This window comes from Nicotiana tabacum, chromosome 6 (genome assembly GCF_000715075.1).
Source record: "Nicotiana tabacum cultivar K326 chromosome 6, ASM71507v2, whole genome shotgun sequence".
Taxonomy (NCBI): domain Eukaryota; kingdom Viridiplantae; phylum Streptophyta; class Magnoliopsida; order Solanales; family Solanaceae; genus Nicotiana; species Nicotiana tabacum.
Genome location: NC_134085.1, coordinates 218,696,245 through 218,721,121, shown reverse-complemented (window position 1 = coordinate 218,721,121; position 24,877 = coordinate 218,696,245). Strand labels below are relative to the sequence as shown.

The 24,877-nt window shown below is 34.5% G+C and overlaps 1 protein-coding gene and 1 long non-coding RNA gene across 2 annotated transcripts; both read right to left on the bottom strand.

The window, feature by feature from the left end:
- Positions 1-1,044: 1,044 nt before the first annotated feature.
- LOC107778163 (uncharacterized) lies at positions 1,045-3,978 on the bottom strand. The gene is made up of 5 exons (XR_001646340.2): positions 3,635-3,978; positions 2,977-3,023; positions 2,209-2,293; positions 1,467-1,570; positions 1,045-1,339 (listed from the first exon to the last, which is right to left on the bottom strand). It is a non-coding gene; the product is annotated as an uncharacterized LOC107778163 (long non-coding RNA).
- A 5,939-nt stretch (positions 3,979-9,917) lies between these two features.
- Positions 9,918-10,786, bottom strand: LOC107778167 (uncharacterized). Its single transcript, XM_016598371.2, has 2 exons — positions 10,280-10,786; positions 9,918-10,076 (listed from the first exon to the last, which is right to left on the bottom strand). Exons 1-2 carry the CDS (start codon positions 10,784-10,786, stop codon positions 9,918-9,920), a joined length of 666 nt encoding a protein of 221 aa, XP_016453857.2.
- Positions 10,787-24,877: the final 14,091 nt, after the last annotated feature.

The following is a 24,877-nucleotide window of genomic DNA, read 5'->3' as shown; positions in this document are numbered from 1 at the left end:
TTAGTAAAATTGGCATGAAACAACAGATCTTACTTTCACATCTATACATTTATTTTTGGGTAGTGATAGGATGGAGGGAGGAATGGTGGTAGAAGAACACGAAGTGAGGGAAGGGGTAAAATGGGGTTGGGAAGTGAGTTGGGATGGCACATAGCATCCACTTCAGAGAAATGCCAGTCCATGTGGGATGGTAGTTGACATGGTGATGGTCCTAACGGAGGAGGGGTATTTTTGCACCACTTTTATAACGTCAGGGGTAATGATGGACCAATAGTATAACGAAGGGTATAAATAATCCTTTTCGCATAGTAGAGGGGTATTTTTGACCCTTTACCGTATATATAAACCTAACTGGATGCACTTTTCTATTGAACTTAAGTGTAAAGTTGGGACTTTGCCCTTTTGATATCACAATCAACTTATACAAGAGGGCATGCGCCCACCTCAGCAAGTAACACTACTAGAATTCAGATGATTTCCGGAAAATTAATAATTTCCGACCAAATTCCGACCGATTTTAATTGGACAAAAAAATAATGGTCGTAAACGTGTACCGAACGCTATTGGTTGAAAATTTCCGACTGAAATCGGTCGGAAACTTTAATGGTCAGAAATTATTAAATATTAAATTTCTGACTCACTTTATTTTTCGACCGAAATCGATCAGAAATTATTAAATATTTATTTTTAATTTTCAAATTTCCGATCGAAATCGGTCGAAAAATATTTATTTTTTTAAAAAATAATTTTAATTTTCCAACCGAATTCAGTCGAAAATTTTAAAAAATAATAATTTTATTTAATTAAATAATTATTTGTACATTGTTAATGTATTTAAAAAAAATATATAAATTCATAATTTCCGATCGGTCGGAAATTTTGAATTTCTGAAGAAAAAAAAAGATTTCTATTCGATTTCCAATAACAAAATACTACCAATTAGAGTTTAAAACAACCAAAACAGTCCTCATTATGAACTACTACCAATTAGAAGCAATACCATTAGTGGAATATCAATTTGGAATACAACAACATGGCTATCAAACCATCCAAACAAGCTTATAAACTAAATAACATGTCTCTCAAAGTACTTAAACCAAAACAACATCAACACAAACTAATTGAAACCAAACAAATAAACAATACCAGTGATTGACCAAACTATGTTGTCATTTAGTGAATGAATAAAATACATATTTCTCTAGCTACTGAAGCATTCTAGTTTTAAGTGATTTATACTCTGTTCAAAGTAGTAGATGTATATTCTTCTGTTCTGCGTTAGCTGTTCAATTTATACATCTACTCACTTCTTCCATTGAGGCAACCTTTGCAATACTACCTGTACATAATAAATGTTTAAAAGGCCATGAGAATATGATATCAAATTCTCAACTGACTCGGTAGAATGCTTAACTATAGAGTATAGACAGTTTAGTTCTTCAAATTTGTTTTTATATTTGGATTACCTTGCAGCGTCTTCCTTCAACACCTTTGTTGATTGTCTGTCTAGAAGCAAGAATAGCTCTCCCCCAGGGTAGTAATCAATTATTAGACAAATATGGGTTTTGGTCTGAAACACAGACATATTCAATTAATGAATACTGAAAAAATGTTAAGAAATAAAAGAGCTGATCAGGAAAGAAGTGACAAAGGTGGTAAAACTTTTTCACAATTCGAAATCAAAATAAAGTAGGAATATGTTGACATAAATATATTCAGGTGGATATTATCGATTCATTGAATTCATCAAGTATCAGATGCTCATGCTATTGTACAGTTCAGTTTGAAGGATTCAAGTGTATATGTGATTTGCATTTCGCACTCATAACATTTTTCTCAAGTTACTACAACTACATAATTATGCTCCCTCTCATCAAGTTCTATGTCTCTAACCTGAAAAGACACATAGAGTGCGGGAAGAAAAGGGTGGTCCAATATATCTAGGATTTCTCGTTCTGCACAAGCTCTATCTATGCACCCGTAGAAAAGATAAAAATGATCCTTATCAAAGATAGAAGAATGGAATGTAAAACTAAGAAGCCAAAAAGCAAAATGATCCCTTCACAAAGATGCTGGGTGTCATAACACAAGAAAAATTCTATGCAAACACATGACTTTGCAAATGACATGACAAGGTGGGAATAGAAGTAAAAATCTCTAATTACTAAAGGTGCGGCGACAAGTTGGATGTTGCAATGTGAATCCTACCTTGTTTCGATTAAGCATTATGCTCTTATCCATTGCATTCATAGCAAAACATTGGCCAGCTGCGCACAGTTCCACTAAATGCACACTGTATATTAACAAGTTATACCACAGTTAACCAAGAGAACATAAATAGTCCCTTCAAATATAAATTTAAGGCAGACATTGACTTGTTTCCATAGACAAAGCTTTAGGAGCCAGTTAAATCAGCAATTCTCTTCATTCAAAATCTAAGAACTTTTTAGTATTATGGAAACTTTTCTCGCATATCAAATCAGAGCGCCACAACAATTATCTTCTTGTGGAATCTTGTTTAATCTCTTTATATTCAGAAATTAATCAGGGATCAAAGCTGGAACTAGCATCATTTTCAAAAATAAACTCCCTATATAGTTTAGGACACAATTATTAGTTAATACAAAAGTATACCTAATGGTGTTACTGATGGAAAGTTGTGGCTTGCAAATTATAGATAAATCAAATCATAACACGTAAAAAAAAAAAAGATGGAATCAGCTCAAAGCACTCACGTCTTTCATTCATAGAGCAGAAACAGAAACAACACAGCTTTTTATTATGCAAAATCAAATTTTATAGTAGTTTCACCTTGTATATATTTAACTTTCTCCTGACAGCACATATCTCCCAAGAGTTCACATAAAGTATGACAAATGTGGTCAAATTTAATTTTTGTTAACTTGCAGTTCATGAAATGTGAAACCTAATACTCTCTGATTCTTTGGATCTTGAATGAAGAAAGTAAGGTCTAACCCGCAAATGAAATAGTGACCCCATTTGTGATTCTTCAGATCAACTTCCTGTAAAAGATAAACATATTATTATCTACAAAAAGAAACTAGAATTGCTGCACCAGCAAAAAGGCATTCAAGAATAAAGTTTCCATTCTCTTTATTTTTCCCCTTTTCTTATTCTTCTTTCATCTGTAATTTATAACCAAGGTTTATACATGATAATTTGTCTTTCCCAAACAAATTACCAAGTCATCGGTTTATTTTCCCAAACAAATTATCAAGTAGCCATGGCCATGATAATTTATTATTTAATCGTGCCTAAAGCAAGATACAAAAAGGAAGATAACCTTCACAATGTAAAAAGCTAACCGGAATCCAAAAATAAAACATCCTATAATAATCAAAAAAGAGACTTTCACATGTGCTTATGAAATCAATTATTCAATATCAAGATGTGAGGTCTTATATAGTTGCATTAAGTAAATAAAATAAAAGTTCAAAATAGAATTTCAACAACACACAAACAATACTGTATTCCAGTCATATAGTAATTTATTCCCATTTGATTAAAAGCACCTAAACAGGTTATGTACATGAGGCAACTTTATCAAAATTTACAAATTAAAGAAGAGGAAGAAAGAAACTTTGTGCAGAAAATTTCGCCGGGATCAACGGACCTACGGACTCGCCGAAAAATCTGGAAAACTCGGAGCTCAACAGAAGCACAACAACCTTAGGAACAACCTTTAATTTCTCTTTTTGGTAGACTTTATTCTGTTTCTGAGAATGCGGCAGCTTTGGAAAGGTTAATGCGAGGGATCCGGTTATGTTCTATCGTTTTAGATGTTAGGGGTGGAGGCCGATCTCGTTGGGAGTGATGGCCGGAGATGAGGGTCGCTGGCGTTGGAGATGAAGCAGATTTGAGAAGGTGAGAGTGAAGAGAGAGGTGGGTGTGCGGCTGGTTTTTTGCTCAAAGGGGAGGGTCCCTTTTCCTTTGATTAGGAATTGAAGGGGGAATTGGGTGTTTTAGGGATAGAGGAGTTGGGCCGATCAAGTATGGGCTTGATTTTAAGCAATTGGGTAATTTTAATTGGATTTTTTTACATTCTTATGCCATATAGGAAATTTTATTACCCTCAATGTTTAAGGTTTGACTTAATTACACTTAATATACCAAATTATCAATTCTATACCATAATTAATTAAGGATATAATTAATTGTACGTTTTTTACTCCTTAATTAAAGGAATCTGTATATCCCAGTATCCCCACTCATCTCACGTTTCTCTCTCCTAACTCTTCAGCCACACCCACGTTTTACCCATACCCACGTTCTTTTTATCATTTTCCATCTTCTGAAACCAAATTCTCCCTCTAAATTCACAGAAAATTGAAGAAACTCTTCAACAAAGTTGGGTCCCCATTTTACTCCAGTTGAAGTTCATCAATGAAGAACAACAAAGCTTCGAAACAAAGTCCTAAAAAATCAACAGTAGTTGATATACCCTCATTTGATTTGGGTGTGTTATCCCCAAAATCACCCAAAAAGCAAGGCAAATCTCCATATGCAATTGCAGAGACTACTCATAGTTCTTCTCCCCGACAAATCAGAGTCGAGATGAGAACCAAACAAAAATATGATGTAGATGCTGGAGAAACTTCTATACCAGACAAACAAGTCAAACGAAAAGGAAAAGAGATTTCGGTAGACGACGACTTTGTAGAAGAGGTCCTTAATCTTCGAACAGGAAAGAAAGCAAAGGTTTCTCCTGGTTCGAAAAATCCAAAAATGAAGAAACATTCAAAAAAAACACTAAAATTATTCGGAACCAATCATTGGCGAAGGTAAACATTTATTAGTTTCGTTTCTAATTTTTTTAGTTTGGTTTAGGATGGTAAAATCTATGTTATACGTGTGTTAGACAAGTGTAGAGTAATTGTCTTAATTTTGAAGATTATTTGTAGTTGTGATGTTCTGCCTTTATAGTTTTAGATATTTGTAGTTTTTTTTGTAGTTATACTATTGGGTAACTTGTACTATTTGAAGCAGAATTGTATTTATCTTTTGTTGCTGACTTTTTGTAGAAAATGCTTTAAATTGTATATATTATGTAATCATTTGTAGTTATGTTGTAGATAAAATGTAGATGAACGTTTCCTTTTTATGCATTTTATTAATGTGAATTAATTTATTATTTGTGCAGAATGGACAGTTTTTTATCCCCCCACATAATGTTGATTATGGGGTGCTTAGTTTGTGTGATACTAGCATTCCTAGCCAGATTAAAGAGCTTCTATCCTCAAATGGGTTGAATCTTTTCAAAAAGACGTGTTTTGGATACTTACTGTCTCTTCCCACCATATGCATGCAAAACCAAGTCATTCATCTTCTGATGAAGTATGAATTGACCAAACCCAATGCATCATATTTTTCTGTACGGTTAAAGGGTGAAACATTAAATTTTGGATTGCGTGAGTTTGCATTAATTACTGGTCTAAGATGTGTTACCCAGGTTACTGATTTTGGTTATACTCCCACTTATGTTAGCAAAATAATGAGCAGTTATTTTCCTAACAAATTAAGAGTGGAGAAGTCTTATTTGAAACAGATAGTAACCACTAGATCTTGGGTAAACGATGAGGATGCGGCGAAGTTGTGCATCCTTTATCTTTTAGAATTTTTCATTTGTCCTTCGGACAAAGATCATGTTCTTTTGTAGATCACTTTAGGTTCTATTTGGTAGAATCTGTGCAGTATGAGTCATACCCATGTGGTATTAAATCTTTTACCCAGATGATGGAATCTGTTAGGCACATACTAAATTCGTATGTACATTCTTATCTCATACGGGGATACTCACTAGCATTACAAGTATGGCTTTATGAGTGTTGCTCTACTATCAACACTGATCTAGCTACGAGGTGTTCTAACTCAATACCTCACATACTAAGATGGTCAGCTAGTAAGGGGCAGATTTGGTTAGCTGCCTTTGAGAGAAGATGATAACGCCTGAGTGGATAAAGGAAAAGTTTTTTTTATGATTATACATTTATCTTCAAAATATCTACAATTATTCTACATTTTCTGCCTTGATCAAATTAATTTATTTTTCCTCATTCAGTTTACCAACATATGTGAATCTGGAGAAGAGACTGCAGTGCTGACTTTGCCCGACAAAATTGAGTACAAAGTTCAAGAAGGTGAACAAACATCTGAGGTTCCCAATGTTGATCCTCCTACGCTGGAACCCAAACAAACAGATGAGAAGAGGACAAATAGTCTATTGCTAAGAAGATCAGAAAATTAGAAAAAGGAATTAAGTAGGTAATACATATAAACTACAATATATCTACAATATATCTACATTTCATAAACTGTCTACAAAATATCTACAAATTTGTAAATTCTGATATATATCTATATATAATTGCATATGTTTTTGAATGTATGTTAGGACATACTATGAAGTTAACAACTTACTATATTGTAACTTGTAGGTTGATGGAAAGCTTGAAGATTTTAGGAAAGCTATCTTTGTAGAACTCGATAGCCTTCGAGGGTTTATAAATGAGTCTGTGCAGACTGTTTGCAAATGATAAACAGTAGAAATGTGCAAGATGATGCAAAGGTAAGATCTAACTTTTATTTTTATAGCAAAAGAATTTAGACATATAAAAAAATATATACAAACTAACATAAAACATTCAGTTTGCTGGCAGTTCAACAAAAAACAATGACCAACAAAAAAACTTGAACAATCAGCATTTTCAGTTTAATATTGGGGAACAAGTGCAGGCCAGCACCAGCAAAACAGGTATCTACAAAATACCTACAAAGTATCTACAATTTGTGTCAGTGTATATAGAACATATCTACACTTATCCACAAATTATCTACAATTTTGATACACATATGCTACAACTTTCGAGTCACCATTATCCAGTATTATTTACCATTTTTAATTATAAAACAGAGCATGTTGAAGGTGCAGTTGGTCAAGAAAATCTTCCAGCACATGGTGATTTATATACACATTTTCAAGTTGCAGCTGATGAAGACAAAGCAGGTATCATACTGTCGTTCAGAGATATTTTCTTGTTGTTTATAAATTTTAACACTCTTGTTAAGTAAGATATGAATTGTGTTACAGTGATGGAAGATATCAATGCACAGTCCCCAATTCATGGAGTGACAGTAGCAGCTCAGACAGAACAGGTCATTGAGGAACATGACAATAAAGGTGCAGATGCACAGTATGTGGATCTAGGTGATTCAGAAGGATCAGGAGTTGAGAAGAAGGGGGTCACACTAGATGATTTTAAGTTTCCTGACAACTTATCCCAGTTGGTTAAGTTTGGCGAGCCCATACAAGATGATTCAATACCTATGCATCCGGGGAAAACAAGGCATCCGGGAAAGCATGTCCGATCACCATTTATCCCTCTATACAGTTTTGGGGGCAGCAGCTCGGTTGGACCTAAAATTTTCTACCTCAAGAACCCTTTTACTACTGTTATTGGTGAAGATGTAGATCCGGAGGTTTTAGATAACTTCAACAAGTGGTTATACCATTGTAGCGACAAACGTTCAAAGAGGTATGAATGCATAATTTGACACTTGCATTTCAACATTTATCTTTTACATATCTAATTCAATCTACAATTTTTTTTGACATTTATTTGTTGTTACAAGAGGAAAGCTCCGTTTTTCATAAAGGATAACCAAATTAAGCCTTGGTTAGACCTTGGAGTGGAAAAGGTTGATAAGAAGGAATGGTTCTTTTCCCTGGCTCACCCCGGACAAGTCCTCAATGACTCAGTAAGTATCACGGAGTCTATTCCCAAGATATGATTTGTAGATATTTTGTCTTCTGTTTTGTAGTTTAATTGTATTTATGTTATAGATACCTATAATATATGAAGATGACTTGTAGTATAAATTATAGATATAATGTAGACATGATTGTAGATGATGTGTTACATGTTTGCCCAGTAGCTGTAGATAAATTGTAGTTATTTTTAGATTATTTGAAGTTGACTTTGTAGTTTAAATTGTAGAGTTACTTTTAGACATCATTGTAGATTTTTTGTTTCTGTTTTGTAGTAAATTGTAGTTATAATGTAGTTTTATGTAGGTTATTTGAAGTTGACTTGTTGTTTATATGCCAACTATTTTTGGTTGCAGCACATTGATGTTTTAATGTATTACTTGAGGAAAAGAGGCAAGTATGGCCCCAATAACAAGACCAGGTTTACCACAACAGATTGTTTGTTCAAGATCGGGATAGAACAAATTTATGAAAAGTTCATAAATTCACCTCCACAAAAGAAGTATTCGGTTGTTAAACCCCAAGATGTTGTTACAGAATATATTTTGGGGTATAGACTACTTACCAATATTGCATGGGATGAAGTTGACTATGTCATCATGCCCGTCAATATTGTAGAAAAATTCCATTGGGTGTTGGTCGTTTTCGACATTGCAGACATGCAACTTTATGCGTATGATTCCATGGTCTCTTCATGCAACCATCAAGTTGTTGAATCCTGTGTCGAAAAGTTTTCTGTTATTATCCCTTTGTATTTGTCATGCACTGGTTTCTATGGGAAGCATAAAGACATTAACTTTAAGAATACAAAGGCATACATCGAGAAACCAATTACCGACCCTATTAACATTCAGTGGATCGATGGAGAGATTCCACAACAAAAAGAAGGGTCATTGTAAAAAATCTATTCTCTCTTTCTATGCATTTAATTCTTTTTTTATTTCTAATCATTTGGTAAACATTTAAAAAAAATTGTGTTATGCAGCGATTGTGGTGTATTTTTTGTTGTCTTTACGGAGTATGTTAGCCTTGGAGATTTGTCAATTCCTACAAAAGACCTTTGTGATATTGACCAACATCGTAGACGCTCTGGAGCGCTCCTATGGGACTATGCTACAAAGAAGCAGGAAGATGGGTCAATCAATGAAACTGAGGTTACAGGCATACTAGCAAGGAGGAAGGGTGCACCTGCATTGAATGAAAAAACAAGAGTTCAGAGAAAGAAGAAGTAGTGTCATGTATATGTAATTTAGTTGATGCTAGTTTGTAGGAGAAGTATAGTACACAACTTTTTGAACAATTCATTTGTGTTTTTAGTGCAGCAGACCTTTTGCTTTGTTAATTTCTATCCAGTTTAGTAGTTCACTTGAAAATAACTTGGTGGTTTTATCTCCAGTTGTTTAATATTTACGGCACTTGTTCTTCATTATCTTAAACATAGTTATTATGTTGTTAGGATACAAAATATCTACAAAAAAACTTCAAATTATCTACAATCTGGAAGAATATTGAGATTGTATATAATTTTATAGTTGAATAAGTATATAATTTGTAGGGAATACCTCCAGTTGTATTTAATTTCTGTATATAACTGTCAGTTCAAGTTAAATTAATTTTTTTAACTTGTAGTTATATTGTAGATAATAAATATTAACTGCCATGTATAGAATGTCAAAAATGAAGGTAGATGCTTGACACAATACAGAAAAACATGTTAACAAACACAGAAACAAATTGAAATTAACTACATTATGATCTTTAAAAACTTAAACGATTAGACACAAAATTCTGTTAACTTGAACACACTAACAATTATTTTGAAATACTATTCTAACTACATGATATTTATTTCTTTTTGGGTGCATTCTTGCAAGATCTTTTGTTATGCCCTTCACCTCCACAGTTGCCACATGACACCTTGTACTTCTTTGACTTTAGTTCATCATATGTTTTGTATCTTTCCTTTTGAGGTCTTCATGGCTGCCTTTTCTTTCCCGTAGGTGGATTTACTACTTCATCAGATATATGTTGTGGCACATGCCATTTGCTTTCATCGGGAAGGGGATTTACTGGTATTTCATATGTACGTAGTAGGCTTTCCTTTGTGTAATACGGAGAGCAATAGTTTTTTTTAAGTTTCATTCATGTGCCTTAAAGCTGCCAAAGCATGCGCACATGGAAGTTCATCAAGTTGGAACTGGCCATAACTACATTTCTTGCTTTCAAGACATATAATGTACCGCTTCACACCATCTATCACAATATGGATATGATCTCTTGAAGCCCTCACCTACAATTACATAACAAACAGAAAGAAAAATATTTACAATCATACAAATAGATTATCTACAATTTATCTACAACTTATCTACAATTTATCTACAAATTATCTACAATCTACAAATTAACTACAATTTGTCTACAATTTATCTACAATCTGGAAATACTGTATATTAAAATATTATTTTTCTGCACCAAATAAACAAATCTTACCCTAAGTTTCTGAGATAATGTACTGTTTTTCTCCAATTCTTTGTTGAATTTGTACCCAAGGAATGTGAAAGTACCCTTTGCCTTCAATAACTTCTCTTTCGTCCAACGTTCAAGAAGTGTCCTCATATACTCTAATAGGTCAAATATTGGCAGCTCTCTTGCATCTTTTGTTACAGCATTCAACGACTCTGCAATGTTTGATGTCATAGTCCAAGTTCTATTCACTGTTACATGTACTCTTGACCATCTATGATAGCCAATATCATAGAGGTATGATTTAACACGCGGGTCTATCTCTTCAATCTTCGACATCTTTTCATTAAATTCATACAGAGTGTATGACCCTGCTGTAGCAAAGTACAATTCATTTAATTGTAGATGACCCTTCTTGAGCTTTACCCTTATATTTGTCCAAATATGGCACATGCAAGAGTAGTGTGACACGCCCTGATAGACAATTGATGTTGCCTTCAGGATACTCTCATTCCTATCTGAATCAACACACATTGAAGTTCTTTCACCATATGCTTGCTTGAATTGCTCAAAAAATCACTTCCACGATGCGTCGTTTTCCGAATCAACCACAGCATATGCCAAAGGCAATATTGTACCTACATTATTAGTAAAAAAATAATTAGCTGGCAGCTTTGAAAATGCATATAAAAACACAAATACATATAAACTACAATATATCTACAAAGTATCTACAATATATCTACAATTTATAAATTGCCTACAAAATAACTACAATTTTACCTGTTGCATCCATTGTACTTGCTATCAGCATAATCCCCCTGTAGGCTATCTTTAAGAATGTCTCATCAACCACTACTACTGGTCTACAATATTCCCAACCACTTATTGATGTACAAAGAGCAACAAATTGCATATAAGAAGCATTCATTTGTTGTCTTCTTCAATTTAACAACTGAACCAGGATACATCTTCTCAAGAATATAATAATATTTTGGTAATTTGTTGTAGGAGTCAGTCGAATGACCTCTCAAATACTATAAACATTTTCCTTTGCTCTTCATGCTTGCATGTAACTTAGGTTCACTCCGTGTTGGGACAACATGTCAGTTTGTATGTCCTTTGGTGTGTAAACTGTCTTAGGATCAAAATACTTTGGCATGACCATACTACCAACTACAACTGCAGTACGTTTGCGCTGTATGAATGTATCGTTCATTAAGGTGCATGTGTGTTGTCGGTTGAAACTCCTGATCTTGAACATTGAAGAATCATTAATTGATGTTGCCTTGAAATGCCAATTACAGTTTTCTCCAACGCATATAAGCTAGTAGCTATAAAAAAATACATTTATAATACAGGTTATCAATGTAGATGTAACAAAAGGACTGTTTTAACATAAAGTAACACACTATACAATATAACTACTTTTCATCTAAATATCACAAGGAAAATACAGTTTATAATGATCTTTTCACCATTAATATCTTTATACCTTCTGTGGCTAGATCTTTTAACCCTGAATTGGAACTTATGCATGACAGAATAGTGCTTCATTGTAGTTGCAATTGTTTGCTTGTCTTGATACACTTGTCCTTCTTCGATAACACTTTGTGTACCTTCAGTTATTATTTCACTTTTATATTCCTCCATGACGGGAGAGGTTGGCATATCAAGTAACTATATTGTCCTAGACTGTGACGACCCAGCCGATCGTCTTTGGAATTTATGCCCCGTCTCCCCATTAACTGCTTCCCCTAAGTTCATTTCTGCTATTCTATTTTGTCGGGACGTTCGGTGTTGGGATTCGGAGTGTTTTGGGACACTTAGTCCCTAAATAAGAGCTTAAGTGTTGAAAAAATGGTCCGTAATCGGAACAGTGTGAAGATGGCCTCGGAATGGAAATCCGATGGTTCTGTTAGCTCTGTTAGGTGATTTTGGGGTTGGGAGCGTATTCGAAATATATTTTGGAAGTCCGTAGCTCATTTAGGCTAGAAATGCCGAAAGTTAGTATTTTGACAAATTCCGGTTGATAGGTTAAATTTTGATCCAAGGGTCGGAACGGAATTCCGGAAGTTGTTGTAGTTTCGTTAGATGATTTACGATATGCGTGCAAAATTTCAAGTCATTCGGACATGTTTTTGTCTGGTTTTTGATCGAATGTGTGTTTTGAAGTTTCTAAAAGAACTTAGGCTTGAAGTTGATGTAATTCGATGATTTTAGTGTTAGTCGAGGTGTTTTGATGATTGGAACAAGTTTGCATAATGTTTTAGGAGGCGTTGGTGCTTTTGGTTGAGGTCCGGGGGGTCTCGGGTGTGTTTCGGGTGAGTTTTGAGCAAGTACGGACACCCCGGAACTTAGAAAAATGGAGGTGGCAGCAGTGGAGACGCGGACCGCGCTCCTTTTCGCGCTGGGCGCGCGGCCGCGCCCGGGAAGATCTGCAGGCTGCTGGTTCTACTTCGGAAGCTCATATCTTTTGATCAACACGGAATTTTGAGGTGATTCAAAAACGAAAGTTGTAGAGAGTTGAATCTAGTTTTCAGAAACATATTATAATAGGCATTTGGACATCTGTAGAGAAAGTTATGGCCAAAATAGTAAAGCCTGTCACTGCAGTCAAATTGTTGCGCGGCCGCAACCATTTTTGTGCGGTCAGCACTCCCTGGGCGCGGACCGCGGTCATTTTTGTGCGGTCAGCACTGTCGGAATCCTAGGGGTGCTCTATAAATACGAGGTTTTGGGTTTTATTTGATATTTTGACCTATAGAGCTCGGATTTTGGCGATTTTTCGAAGGTTTTTCAAGAAATTCATCGGGGTAGGTGATTCTAATTCAGATTTGGTTAGAATACATGAATATACCATTGAATTCATCATTTAATTAGTGATTTGAGATGGAATTTGGGAAGAAAATTGTGGAATCTTTCAAAAATATAAAATGAAGATTTGAAGGACCAAATGGTGTCGGAATTGGATAAATTTGGTATGGTTAGACTCGTGAGAGTACGAGGTTTCTGGAAATGTAAATTTTATTCGATTCCGAGACGTTGGCCTGAGGGGCATTTTGGTCATTTTACCTATTTTCGCGCCTTAGCTTTAATTTTAATAGTGGAACTAGTTACTTGCGATGTTATTTACAATATGTAGTTGGTTTGAATAGATTTGGGCCACTGGGAGTCAGATACTCGTGGCAAGGGCATTGTTTCTTAGCGATTTTTTTACCGGTTCGAGGTAAGTGGCTTGTCTAACTTTGTGTGGGGGACCTTTCCCCTGAGGATGTGCTATATTTGATAATTGAAATGTCCCGTGAGGTGACGAGCGCGTACTTGAGCTAATTGTTGAAAATCCGGTTTTTCCTTAAGTATTTCAATTGAGTTCTTTTCTTGTTTTATTCTACTTGTGAATTTAGCATGTTGCTAGTCTAGAAAGGCATGTTTAGTTGACTAAATTGCCTATTTGCTTAAATTGCCTGAATTTGCATTACGTGAAGCATGTTAGGCTAGAAGTAAATGTTTACTTGGTACGAAATTAGCGTTTAATTTAATATTCTTGTGTTGCTGCTCTGTGTTTTAAATTGGGACTACGGGTTAGATTCTCGGGAGATTCCCCCTGCACATTTACTTTGGGACTACGGGTTAGATTCCCGGGAGATTCCCTCTGCACATTTACGTTGGGACTACGGGTTAGATTCACGGGAGATCCCTCGCACATATATTGAGGATACCAAGAGATCCCTGACTTATATTGAGGATACCGAGAGATCCTCGGGATACCAAGAGATCCCTAGTACATATTGAGGATACCAAGAGATCCCTGGCTTATATTGAGGATACCGAGAGATCCTCGGGATACCAAGAGATCCCTAGTACATGTCGAGGATACTAAGAGATCCTCGGGATACTTAGAGATCCCCGGTTACTTTCCTTATGGTTTGCTTTCATCATTGTTTCCGTTATTGTACTCTTATTATCCTGCATAGATTCTTACTATAGGTTCTCAATTGCACTGCTTATCTTATCTTGACATCTTTATATTTTATATAACCTCAGTAGGGCCCTGACCTTCCTCGTCACTATCCAACCGAGGTTAGGCTTGGCACTTACTGAGTACCGCTGTGGTGTACCCATGCCTCTTCTGCACATGCTTTCATGTGCAGATCCAGGTACCTCTACTCAGGCGCACTAACAGTGAGGCAGGAGGACTATAGAGACTTCGAGGTAGATCTGCTGCGTCCGCAGACCGACGAGTCTCCCTCTTTATTCTATCTTTAGTACTTAGTTCTCTTTCCTTCCGTTTGTTAGATATTCTGGAGTTTGGAGCCTCACTATATATTTCTGTAGCCTGTGTTTTCCCGTGAGTTTTCCGGGTTTTGGGATTGTTTTAGTCTTGAGATATTGAGTTGTATATGCCGAGCGGCATTCAGTACAATTTCCTTTTTAGATAATTAAATATGGTATTCTATTTTTCCGCAATTATTATGTTTCCGCAAGTGTTAGGCTTACCTGGTCACGAAGACTAGGTGCCGTCATGACATGTTCACGGTTGGTGAACTAGGGTCGTGACAAGTTGGTATCAGAGCTCTAGGTTCATAGGAGTCACGGGACACAGGACGATTTTGTAGATAAATTGTAGATGAAGAGAAAATTTTGTAGTAAACATTTCAACATAGATTGTAGTTTAATTGTAGTATAAATGTAGTAATTTTGTAGATAATCATGAAAACAATATTGCTTTATACATCATAAAACTGATGTGTAGTTTATTTGTAGATAAATGTTGGAATTTTATAGATATTACCGTAAAATCAAACTTCCATAGAATTTGAAACATAACAAACCTGCACTTGTGTTCTCATTTGTAATAGTCAATTCCATATTGAAATCTCGTACACTTATAAGTAACGGATACGATCCTAAGTTTTTATTCTCTTTTTTTGTCTCCATATACACATGAACCCCCATATTGTTCCTAATCTCCATTGGAGGACAGTTCTCATTCACAATGTATTTGATTTCTATAATTTTTTCTGAAGTATCAATCATTAATTGCTCTGCAATTGTAGAAATCAACATATTGTAACTTGCATCCTCATCGAGCACAATGTCATCAACTTGAAAATCTCTAAATCTGCCATAGCTATCCCAATTCCCATTTAATTGTAGCATGACTGGAATTTTGGACATGATTGCGTGTCGTTGCTGAGGTATTGTTCAATATTTTGTCGCTTTTTTGATTTTTTTGCATTAAGAAAAAAAGACGAAGAACAAAGAATCGATAGAATTGATTTCTACAATTTGACTTGAATTTGTTGAATATTTTATCGTTTCTTTGATCAGTGGATTGATGAAAAAAGTCAACGAATTGAGCTTTTGCATAACTGATTTCTACAATTTGATGTGAATTTGTTGACGATTTTGTTTTTTTTGGACTTGTGGCTTAAGGGAAAATATCGAAGAACAGAGTTTTTGCAAAAAAGAGTCTATGTAATTTGATTTTAAATTGAAGATAAAAGGATTTTCGTTTCAAATTTGATCTGAAGGTACCTAAATCAATTAGAATATTCTGTTCCTGATTTGTAGCGCGCCTAATTAGGAAGATTCAGCTACTAATAATTAGTATTTAATGAATGGTATAATAATTGTAGAAAAAGTGTGAACATGGTGGGTAAATTAGAAACTATGCACATATTTGGTAATAAAGTTTCATATATGGTATAGGAAAGAAAAAATCTCATTTTAATTTGGCCGAGTATGGTTTTTGACTTAGAAAATGGCCCTTTTTCTTTCTTTAATCTTTTATCTCCTTTTGACTTTAAATCATAATTAATTAAAACCTAAATTGAGTCCTAAATTAATTTAATTTGTAAATATTAAAATTATTTATATATTTCTATGATTTTAAGCTATTAAATATGCAACTGAACCCAAAACCAAACAAAGAAAACTCCTAAAATTATAGGTGCTCACAATATATATATTCGATATTAAATAGTGAATATTAAAATTTAGGATCTTAAATCAATTTAATATTATGCCAATATATGGTATAGTATGTATATATACACACACACATTAAGTGTATAGTATATAAGCTATATTCGATATAACATTAGCTATATTAAGATATATATATATATATATATATATATATATATATATATATATTGTACTATCACTTATATACTATACATTTAGTGTGTGAAAGCCCGACGAAGGGCATTTCCGTAAATATTAGTTGTTTCATGGGTAAATCCATATCTTCCTTCTTCCTTTTAAGTATTGAGCAACAAACCAGATTTCTACAATTTGTTTTCTCTTTTTCGTGGTTTCTTTCATATTTCTGAATTAGAGGTCCAAATTTTATCCTTTTTTTGAGAGAATTACAGATCGATGTACGCGTTTCATAGAACTAGTTTCTTCGGCACGTGCGTTGCACGTGTGTATCGAACTTATTAGTATATGTTATTATAAATAAATATTAAAATTATTAAAGTCAATTTTTTAGTATATAGGTATGCATCAAAGAATATAGTATAATTTTTTGTGAGTGATCAATAGTGATTGTTGTCAATTGAATTATTCGTCCGAGCCTACAAGGATGAAAAATAAAAGTGCAATTAAATACATGTGATTTGTATATTTATTTATGAATTTGAGGTTAAATTTTTTTAATTAAGTGTATGTCACGTAATACTTACGATATTCCTTGTGTATGTTCCTTCCATCTGTTTTAGTTGTTCTTACATAATCAAAACTCTTATTGCCGATATTGATATCCCTTTTGAAAGTACAATATAAAGTTGTACATGTGAGAAAACATATTGTGGTAGATACAATGTAACATTGGTATTGTTGACTCTGTGTTATATTTATTGTCATTAAGCGTAGAAGAAATTATTTTCGCACAAATTTGAAACGATATCATTCATTTGCAGGGTGAGTAAGTTGAATTCTTGGAATAAACACATGCTTTTTGGAAGATTGACCTGTTGTAATTTTGGAATGTTCATTGTTGCCAAATCCTTTACAGATCGTTCTTGTACTATTACATAAGCCATTTGAAGGGTTCAAATTTCTAATTAGCATGATGGGCACATTTTTTTTTCAAAGTAACCTATTCAAGTAAATAAAGATTTGTGAAATTTTATTGGTATATGTAAACAGTAAAGTATATATTTACTTATATAGAGAGAGAAAGCAAGAGAAAAAAGAGAAACTTAAATGACATAATGGGTTTGGCGGCGATGTATCTATGTGGAGGAAGACCATTTGGTATTAAAGTATTCAGGTGTTCTTCTTGATAGTAGTTGTTGGTATCATCTTCTGCAAAGTCAAACAAATAAATGTCTTGCTTTCACCGGGACACTTGGCTATCAACTTTTCAATTAGTTGCTCTACAAATTCATTTGTACTTGTTAAGATAGCCCTTTCTGTTACGAACTGCGACGAACTGACATTTCGATGTAGTGATGTAAATATTTCTCTTATCAAGCATTCCTCTGTGTTACCATTACTATTGTGTTTGACAACTATTTGTTCTGGAAGAAGTATCAAATTCAAACACAATAGTAATGGTAACACAGAGTAAGAAATTACTGAAATCTAGATCTGCTCTTGCTCTCATTTTGGTGTGAAATATATCTTTTCTACTAAAGGCCACAAATATGATTTCAGTAAACTTGCATTAACCGTCCCTGCTCTTAGATTTTGGAACAACTGGCAATACTTGTCGGAAATAGCCTCCAAATGGAAAGACCATTACTTTTCCACCAAAAGGTACATTGACATCCATTATATCGCGAAAGCTCCTCTCTAGTTTTTTAATTGTGTGATGTTTTGCCATGGGTGCTTCATCCAATATTAAATAGAATAATTAAAGACTTTTTCATTGCATCTCACCTTCTTTCATAATCAATATTTTCTATGTTACAGTTGCCACAAGTTGCAGTATCTTTTATAATATCCACGCTCTTGAAGCATCTTTACAAGAAAATACTATGGCTCATCTTTATTTATAATGTCTAGGGTCTTTGCTTTGAACTTATAATATAAATCCTGCCCATAGAGTTACCTAAATATTAGATTATATTCAACAAATTATAAAACATGCAGTTCATTGCTTTACTTGGTATTAATGCAATATCTTTATTTACCGTCTTCATGGAATTATATTTGTATTTTAGTAAAATTATTAAAACGTAGCATCTATTTATAGGAGAAAATAATTAACACATGAAATTATTGATGAAAATATAATCAAAACAATGAATAAAGATGTAGACATCACGATAGTAGATCTGTTTAAAGAAAACTACATGCAACTCGAGGAAAATATTTGTAGGTTATATCCATGGAACTACCATTATCAGTTATCGGTATTGTATTATCTTAAATATGTATTTATGTTCATTATATAAAAACAAATTGTGCTGGCAGAGCATTGTAAATTGAATTTGTATTCTTCACTAAATAATTTTCATCCATACATTTTCTAATAAGTATTCAATCACAATTGGGATTACAACAATACATATTATAGGCATACATCAATTAATGCTATTATATATTTAGCTAAATGATTCATTATTTTTATAAATAGTGAAAAATTTGCACGAACTATAATCAGGACAATATAAAGAAAGATGTAGACATCTCCACGATTGTAACTAAATGGTGGTCTCATTGACATGACATTGTCACATAAAAACGAACCAAGAAAGCAGAATTCACTCCCCTAACAAACTAGAAAAAAGGATAAAAATATACTTGTGATTCATGTGAAAAATGGGATGTTCCTTGTTTCACATATTCTTCTGTCAAATAAGGTTAAAAAAAGAAGAAAACACACAAACACAAACGATATGTCTTGAATCATTTTGGCTGGAATCAAAGTAAAGATTCCAATTTCTTTAGCATCAACAGAAATGGCAGCCAAAAAAGAAAAGGCTAAGACCCATATTTGGATTTTAAAGAATCTAATGAGCAACCTAGGCTAGAACTAACGCTTGATTCTGCTTAGGCTCAATTTTGTTCTTTGGTTAGTTCAAATAAACATAAAGGCGGACCTATGCTATACCAAGAGCGCTCACCAGCACCCGTAAAATTCAGCAAAAATTCTATGTATGCATGTATATGTTCTTAGAAAATAGTACTTAATATATTAGTAGTGGACACCCTATATACAAAGTAGATTTTGGTTACGACCGTCAAATCCTGGGTTCGCCTCTGATCTACACCATTTAATTAATTAAATTTATCTGCTCTAAACTGATGTTGAAAGTAGAATTTGACTGTGCAGATTTTTTATTTTCATTTTCAGAAACATACTCAGACTTTGTTGCCTTTTGAATTGTTGGATTGATTAGCACACTAGTGATAGAAAAAGTTGATATTCCAAAATTCCCTAGTTAAAAGAAGCGGATAAATAGTTAGAATAGTTTCAGTCCATTAATTCTTATAAATATAAATACAAACAGTTGTTGGTGCATAGCTTTGTAAAATGAAACTCTAACATCACAAAAGCAAGTTTTGTTGTTGTTGTTTCCTGTATAGTACTTCCTATCTGGTATAAATATGGAATGATGGAAGATCAAGTTTTAACTTTTCCACTCTTAGATATATATTATCCTCTTTATCAGCTACCTACAGCAGTAACATACGTAATTATAAATGATATAACTGAAACAAAAATTAATTCGAGCCCACTGAATTCACAGTGTTTCCTTAAGGAATTTAATCCCCTCCTAGTACTCAAGGTTATGGATTATTTCCTCCAAGGATAGAACGAATTACACACTGGTGTAGCGGTACTTCAAACCCCAGTATTTCAGCGAACGCAAAGTTCGGCAGCAAATCACACTTACAGTTGCTTTGTTTGTAGTTTTAAAACAATGCAGACCAAGGGAGGAGAACTCAAAAGTCGAATGGAAATTCTGAGAGGAAGGAATGCAATGTATAGCCGATGTTGAATTCTTACTGAAGAGGATATCAGATTGCAATTCGTTTTTCCAGTGTATACATAGTGTATACATAGTGTAGTTTGAGTGTATACAGAGTGTATATCAATTATATACAGAGTGTATATCAATTGTATACTGAGTGTTTCGAGTATTTTTTTCCCGGTGTGTTCTTCTTTCTCTACAACTTCTGCTCTATTTATAGCAGTCATGTGAGAGAAATCCGCCCCCTCCATGGTGGAACAAGCATTAGGATATCATGGAGGAAGCATTTACATTGTGAAATGAACACTTGCTTGGTGGGAGGAGCATTTGGCCATGGTGGGAGGTGCACTAGGCATCTTGTTGCTTTCTTGGTGCAACACAATACACGGATTGGAAAACATCCGTTACAAATACGGATTATATCAAATTAATATTCACTATTAACAAATAAATTTGGTCCAAATAATTAATCAATCGATCGATCATTTGATCAAATCTGAATCCAAATCCAAATCCAAATCTCATTTCTCATTCACTCTCATTTTAAGACTATTTCATCTTAAACAAAAACTCAACAATCCAAAACTCAACAATCCCCCACATAAATGGGGAATGGCTATATCACGGAAGTATGCATGAAAAACTTGTGTGATTTGCAAGCAAGAATTAATTGCGTCTGGATAAGTAGGTTTCCCTTTGAACTTTCCGTAGTGAACTTATGTCGGATATACTCGGTCAATCGGTATATTTGATATTTTTGAACCGTCGAACTTTAGTGTATACCTAGACAACCATAAGTCACACAATCAATCCCTTAACCGTCTTTGGTTCTCATTGTTGTGTTCGTTTCAGCCATGAACACTGTCTGGTTTCATAAGTACGTAGAGAATTGGCCTTGCAAAATTCTCCTTGAAGCGGCTAACACTTCACACTTACATAGGTGATTCCTAAATGTGTCATCCCGTAGATACACTATTTGATATACCCTGTATCAAATTTAGAAATCATTAAAAAGTCTTAATGCTTTATCCTTGGTACTGATATTGTCTCATCACGAGAATGGACTAAAAAATTTTGTTGACAATGTTGAACCGTCATTTATGACTTTGTTTGATCTCCTTGAACCTAGATCTTGGGATCTCCAGTCTTCTAGGTAGAGTTACCGCCACAATGACTTGTTCTCGGCCATAGTCCCATTCCCCTCGATGATTTCTCAACTACCTCTCTAGTTAGGCCTTTTGTAAGTGGATCCGACACATTATCACTTGACTTTACATAGTCAATCGTGATAATTCCTCTAGAGAGAAGTTGCCTAACGGTTTTATGTCTTCGTCGTATATGACGAGATTTACCGTTATACATACCGCTCCCAGCCCTTCCAATTGCCGCTTGACTATCACAATGTATGCATATTGGTGCCAACAGTTTGGGCCAAAATGGAATGTCTTCCAAGAAATTTCGGAGCCATTCAGCTTCTTCACCGGCTTTATCTAAGGCTATGAATTCAGCCTCCATTGTAGAGCGGGCAATACATGTTTGTTTGGACGACTTCCAAGATACCGCTTCTCCACCAATAGTGAATACATATCCACTTGTGGACTTCGAATCAGTTGAACCGGTGATCCAATTTGCATCACAATATCCTTCAATCACCGCAGGATATTTACTGTAGTGCAAATCAAAGTTTTGGGTATGTTCTAAGTATCCCAAAACTCGTTTCATTGCCATCCAATGAGATTGACCTGGATTGCTCGTGTATCGACTTAGTTTACTTATAGCACAAGCTATATCTGGTCGTGTACAATTCATGATGTACATTAAGCATCCCAACACACGAGCATAATCCAATTGTGATATGCTTTGGCCTTTATTCTTTGCTAGTGCAAGATTTACGTCAATTGGAGTCTTTGCAACTTTAAAGCCCAAGTGCTTGAATTTTTCAAGTACTGTCTTAATATAATGAGATTGTGACAATGCCAGATCTTGAGGAGTCTTTTGGATCTTAATCCCCAGAATTAAATCCGCAATTCCCAAGTCCTTCATATCAAACTTGCTAGTTAGCATACGCTTAGTAGCATTTATGTTGGCAATGTTATTACTCATTATCAGCATATCATTCACATATATGCAAACAATGACTATGTGATTTGGAACATTTTTAATGTACACACATTTATCACATTCATTTATCTTAAAACCATTTGACAACATTGTTTGGTCAAATTTCGCATGCCATTATTTGGGTGCTTGTTTTAGTCCGTAAAGGGACTTAACAAGTCTACATACCTTATTTTCTTTACCTGGAACCACAAACCCTTCAGGTTGTTCCATGTAAATTGCTTCCTCCAACTCTCCATTTAAGAAGAACGTTTTAACATCCATTTGATGAATTTCAAGACCATACACTGCAGCTAATGCTACTAATATCCGTATGGACGTAATCCTTGTAACTGGGGAGTATGTATCAAAGTAGCCAAGACCTTTTCGTTGTCTATACCTTTTGACAACAAGTCTTGCCTTAAATTTATCAATAGTGTCATCATCTTTCATTTTTCTCTTAAAAATCCATTTAGAACCCAAAAGTTTATTTCTAGGAGGAAGATCAACCAATTCTCATGTATGGTTGTTCAATATGGATTCTATTTTACTATTGACTACCTCTTTCCAGAATAATGATTCCGAAGAAGACATAACTTCGTTAAATGTTCGAGGCTCATTTTCCAATAAGAAAGTCACAAAATCTGGTCCAAACGAAGTACACGTTCTTTGACGTTTATTACGTCTTGGATCCCTCTGATTAAATGTACTTTCTTTTGTTTCTTCCCGAGGTTGTTTAGATCCTTCACCAATCGACTCGCATTCCTTTTAATACGGATATATATTTTCAAAGAACTCAGCATTATCTGATTCCATAACCATATTATTATGAATGTCGGGATTTTTTGATTTACGAACCAGAAATCGATATGCTTTACTATTAGTCGCATATCCTATGAAAACACAATCAACTGTTTTCGGTCCTATTTTTACCCTTTTGGGTTTAGGAACTTGCATTTTTGCCAAACACCCCCACACTTTAAAATAATTCAAGTTGGGCTTCCTTCCTTTCCATTTTTCATATGGAATGGATTGTGTTTTGCTATGGGGTACTCGATTTAGTATTCGGCTGGCCGTAAGAATGGCTTCCCCCCACAAGTTCTGTAACAAACCAGAACTTATCAACAATGCGTTCATCATCTCCTTTAATGAACGATTATTTCTTTCCGCAATCCCATTGGATTGGGGCGTGTAAGGGGTTGTTGTTTGATGAATAATTCCATATTCTAAACATATTTATTCAAAAGGAGATTCATATTCACCACCCTATCACTTCTTATCATTTTGATTTTCTTATTAAGTTGCATTTCAACTTCATTTTTGTATTGCTTGAATGCGTCTATTGCTTCATCTTTACTATTAAGTAAGTAAACATAGCAATATCGAGTACTATCGTCAATAAAAGTTATGAAATACTTCTTTCCACCGCGAGATGGTATTGACTTCATGTTACAAATATCTGTGTGAATTAAGTCTAAAAGATTTGAATTCCTTTCAACCGACCTATAAGGATGTTTAACATACTTAGATTCCACACATATTTGACATTTTGATTTTTCGCATTCAAACTTAGGCAATACTTCCAGGTTAATCATTTTTCGCAAGGTTTTATAATTGACATGACCCAAACGTACATGCCATAAATTATTTGACTCAAGTAAGTAAGAAGAAGCTGAAGTTTTATTATTAGTTTCAACAACTATTACATTCAACTGGAAAAGGCCCTAAGTAAGGTAACCTTTTCCTACAAACATTTCATTCTTACTAATCACTACCTTGTCAGATACAAAAACGCACTTGAAACCGTGCTTTACAAGAAGTCCAGTAGAGACTAAGTTCTTCCTAATCTCGGGAACATGAAGGACGTTGTTCAAAGTCATGACCTTGCCAGAAGTCATCTTGAGAAATATCTTACCGTATCCATCAATGTTTACTGTAGCAGCATTTCCCATAGAGAGCGTCTCTTCGGGTCCAGCAGAAGCATATGTAGAAAATGCTTTCCTCACAGCAAAAACATGGCGAGTGGCTCCAGAATCAATCCACCACTCCTTTGGGTTTCCTACCAGGTTGCATTCAGAAAGCATGACGCACAAGTCATCAACATCGTCATGTTTTTCTACCATGTGTTGCTTGACCACTTTGCTTGTCTTTCTTCCGAGCATGACACTCCGTAGATTTGTGTTCGGTTTTCCCATAGTTGTAGCAGTTTCCACTGAACCGCTTCTTGCTTGGGTTGTATTTCGGACCAGAAACCTTCTTTCTCTTTTTGTTATCTTCAACAATATTTGCTCCTATTATTGTTGAATTTCCACGGCCTCTCCTTTCAGCAGCTTTATTGTCCTCTTCGATTCTCAATCGAACAATGAGATCTTCAAGGGACATCTCCTTTCGTTTGTGTTTCAAATAATTTTTAAAGTCCTTCCACAATGGAGACAACTTCTTAATTATTGCTGCTACTTGGAATGCCTCATTGATGACAAGACCTTCAATGAAAATTCCGTTAGTAAAATTACTTAAAATTTTACTTTCAACTTAGCATTCATTTGAAATATACCTTCAGCAAGTAGATCATGAATAATCACTTGTAACT

Coding starts and splice junctions, on each gene's coding strand:
- LOC107778167 (XM_016598371.2), bottom strand. CDS start 10,786: ATGTGTGTTGATTCAGATAGGAATGAGAGTATCCTGAAGGCAACATCA. Junction 10,077..10,279: donor CATTATCTCAGAAACTTAGG/GTAAGATTTGTT, acceptor ATGTAATTGTAG/GTGAGGGCTTCAAGAGATCA.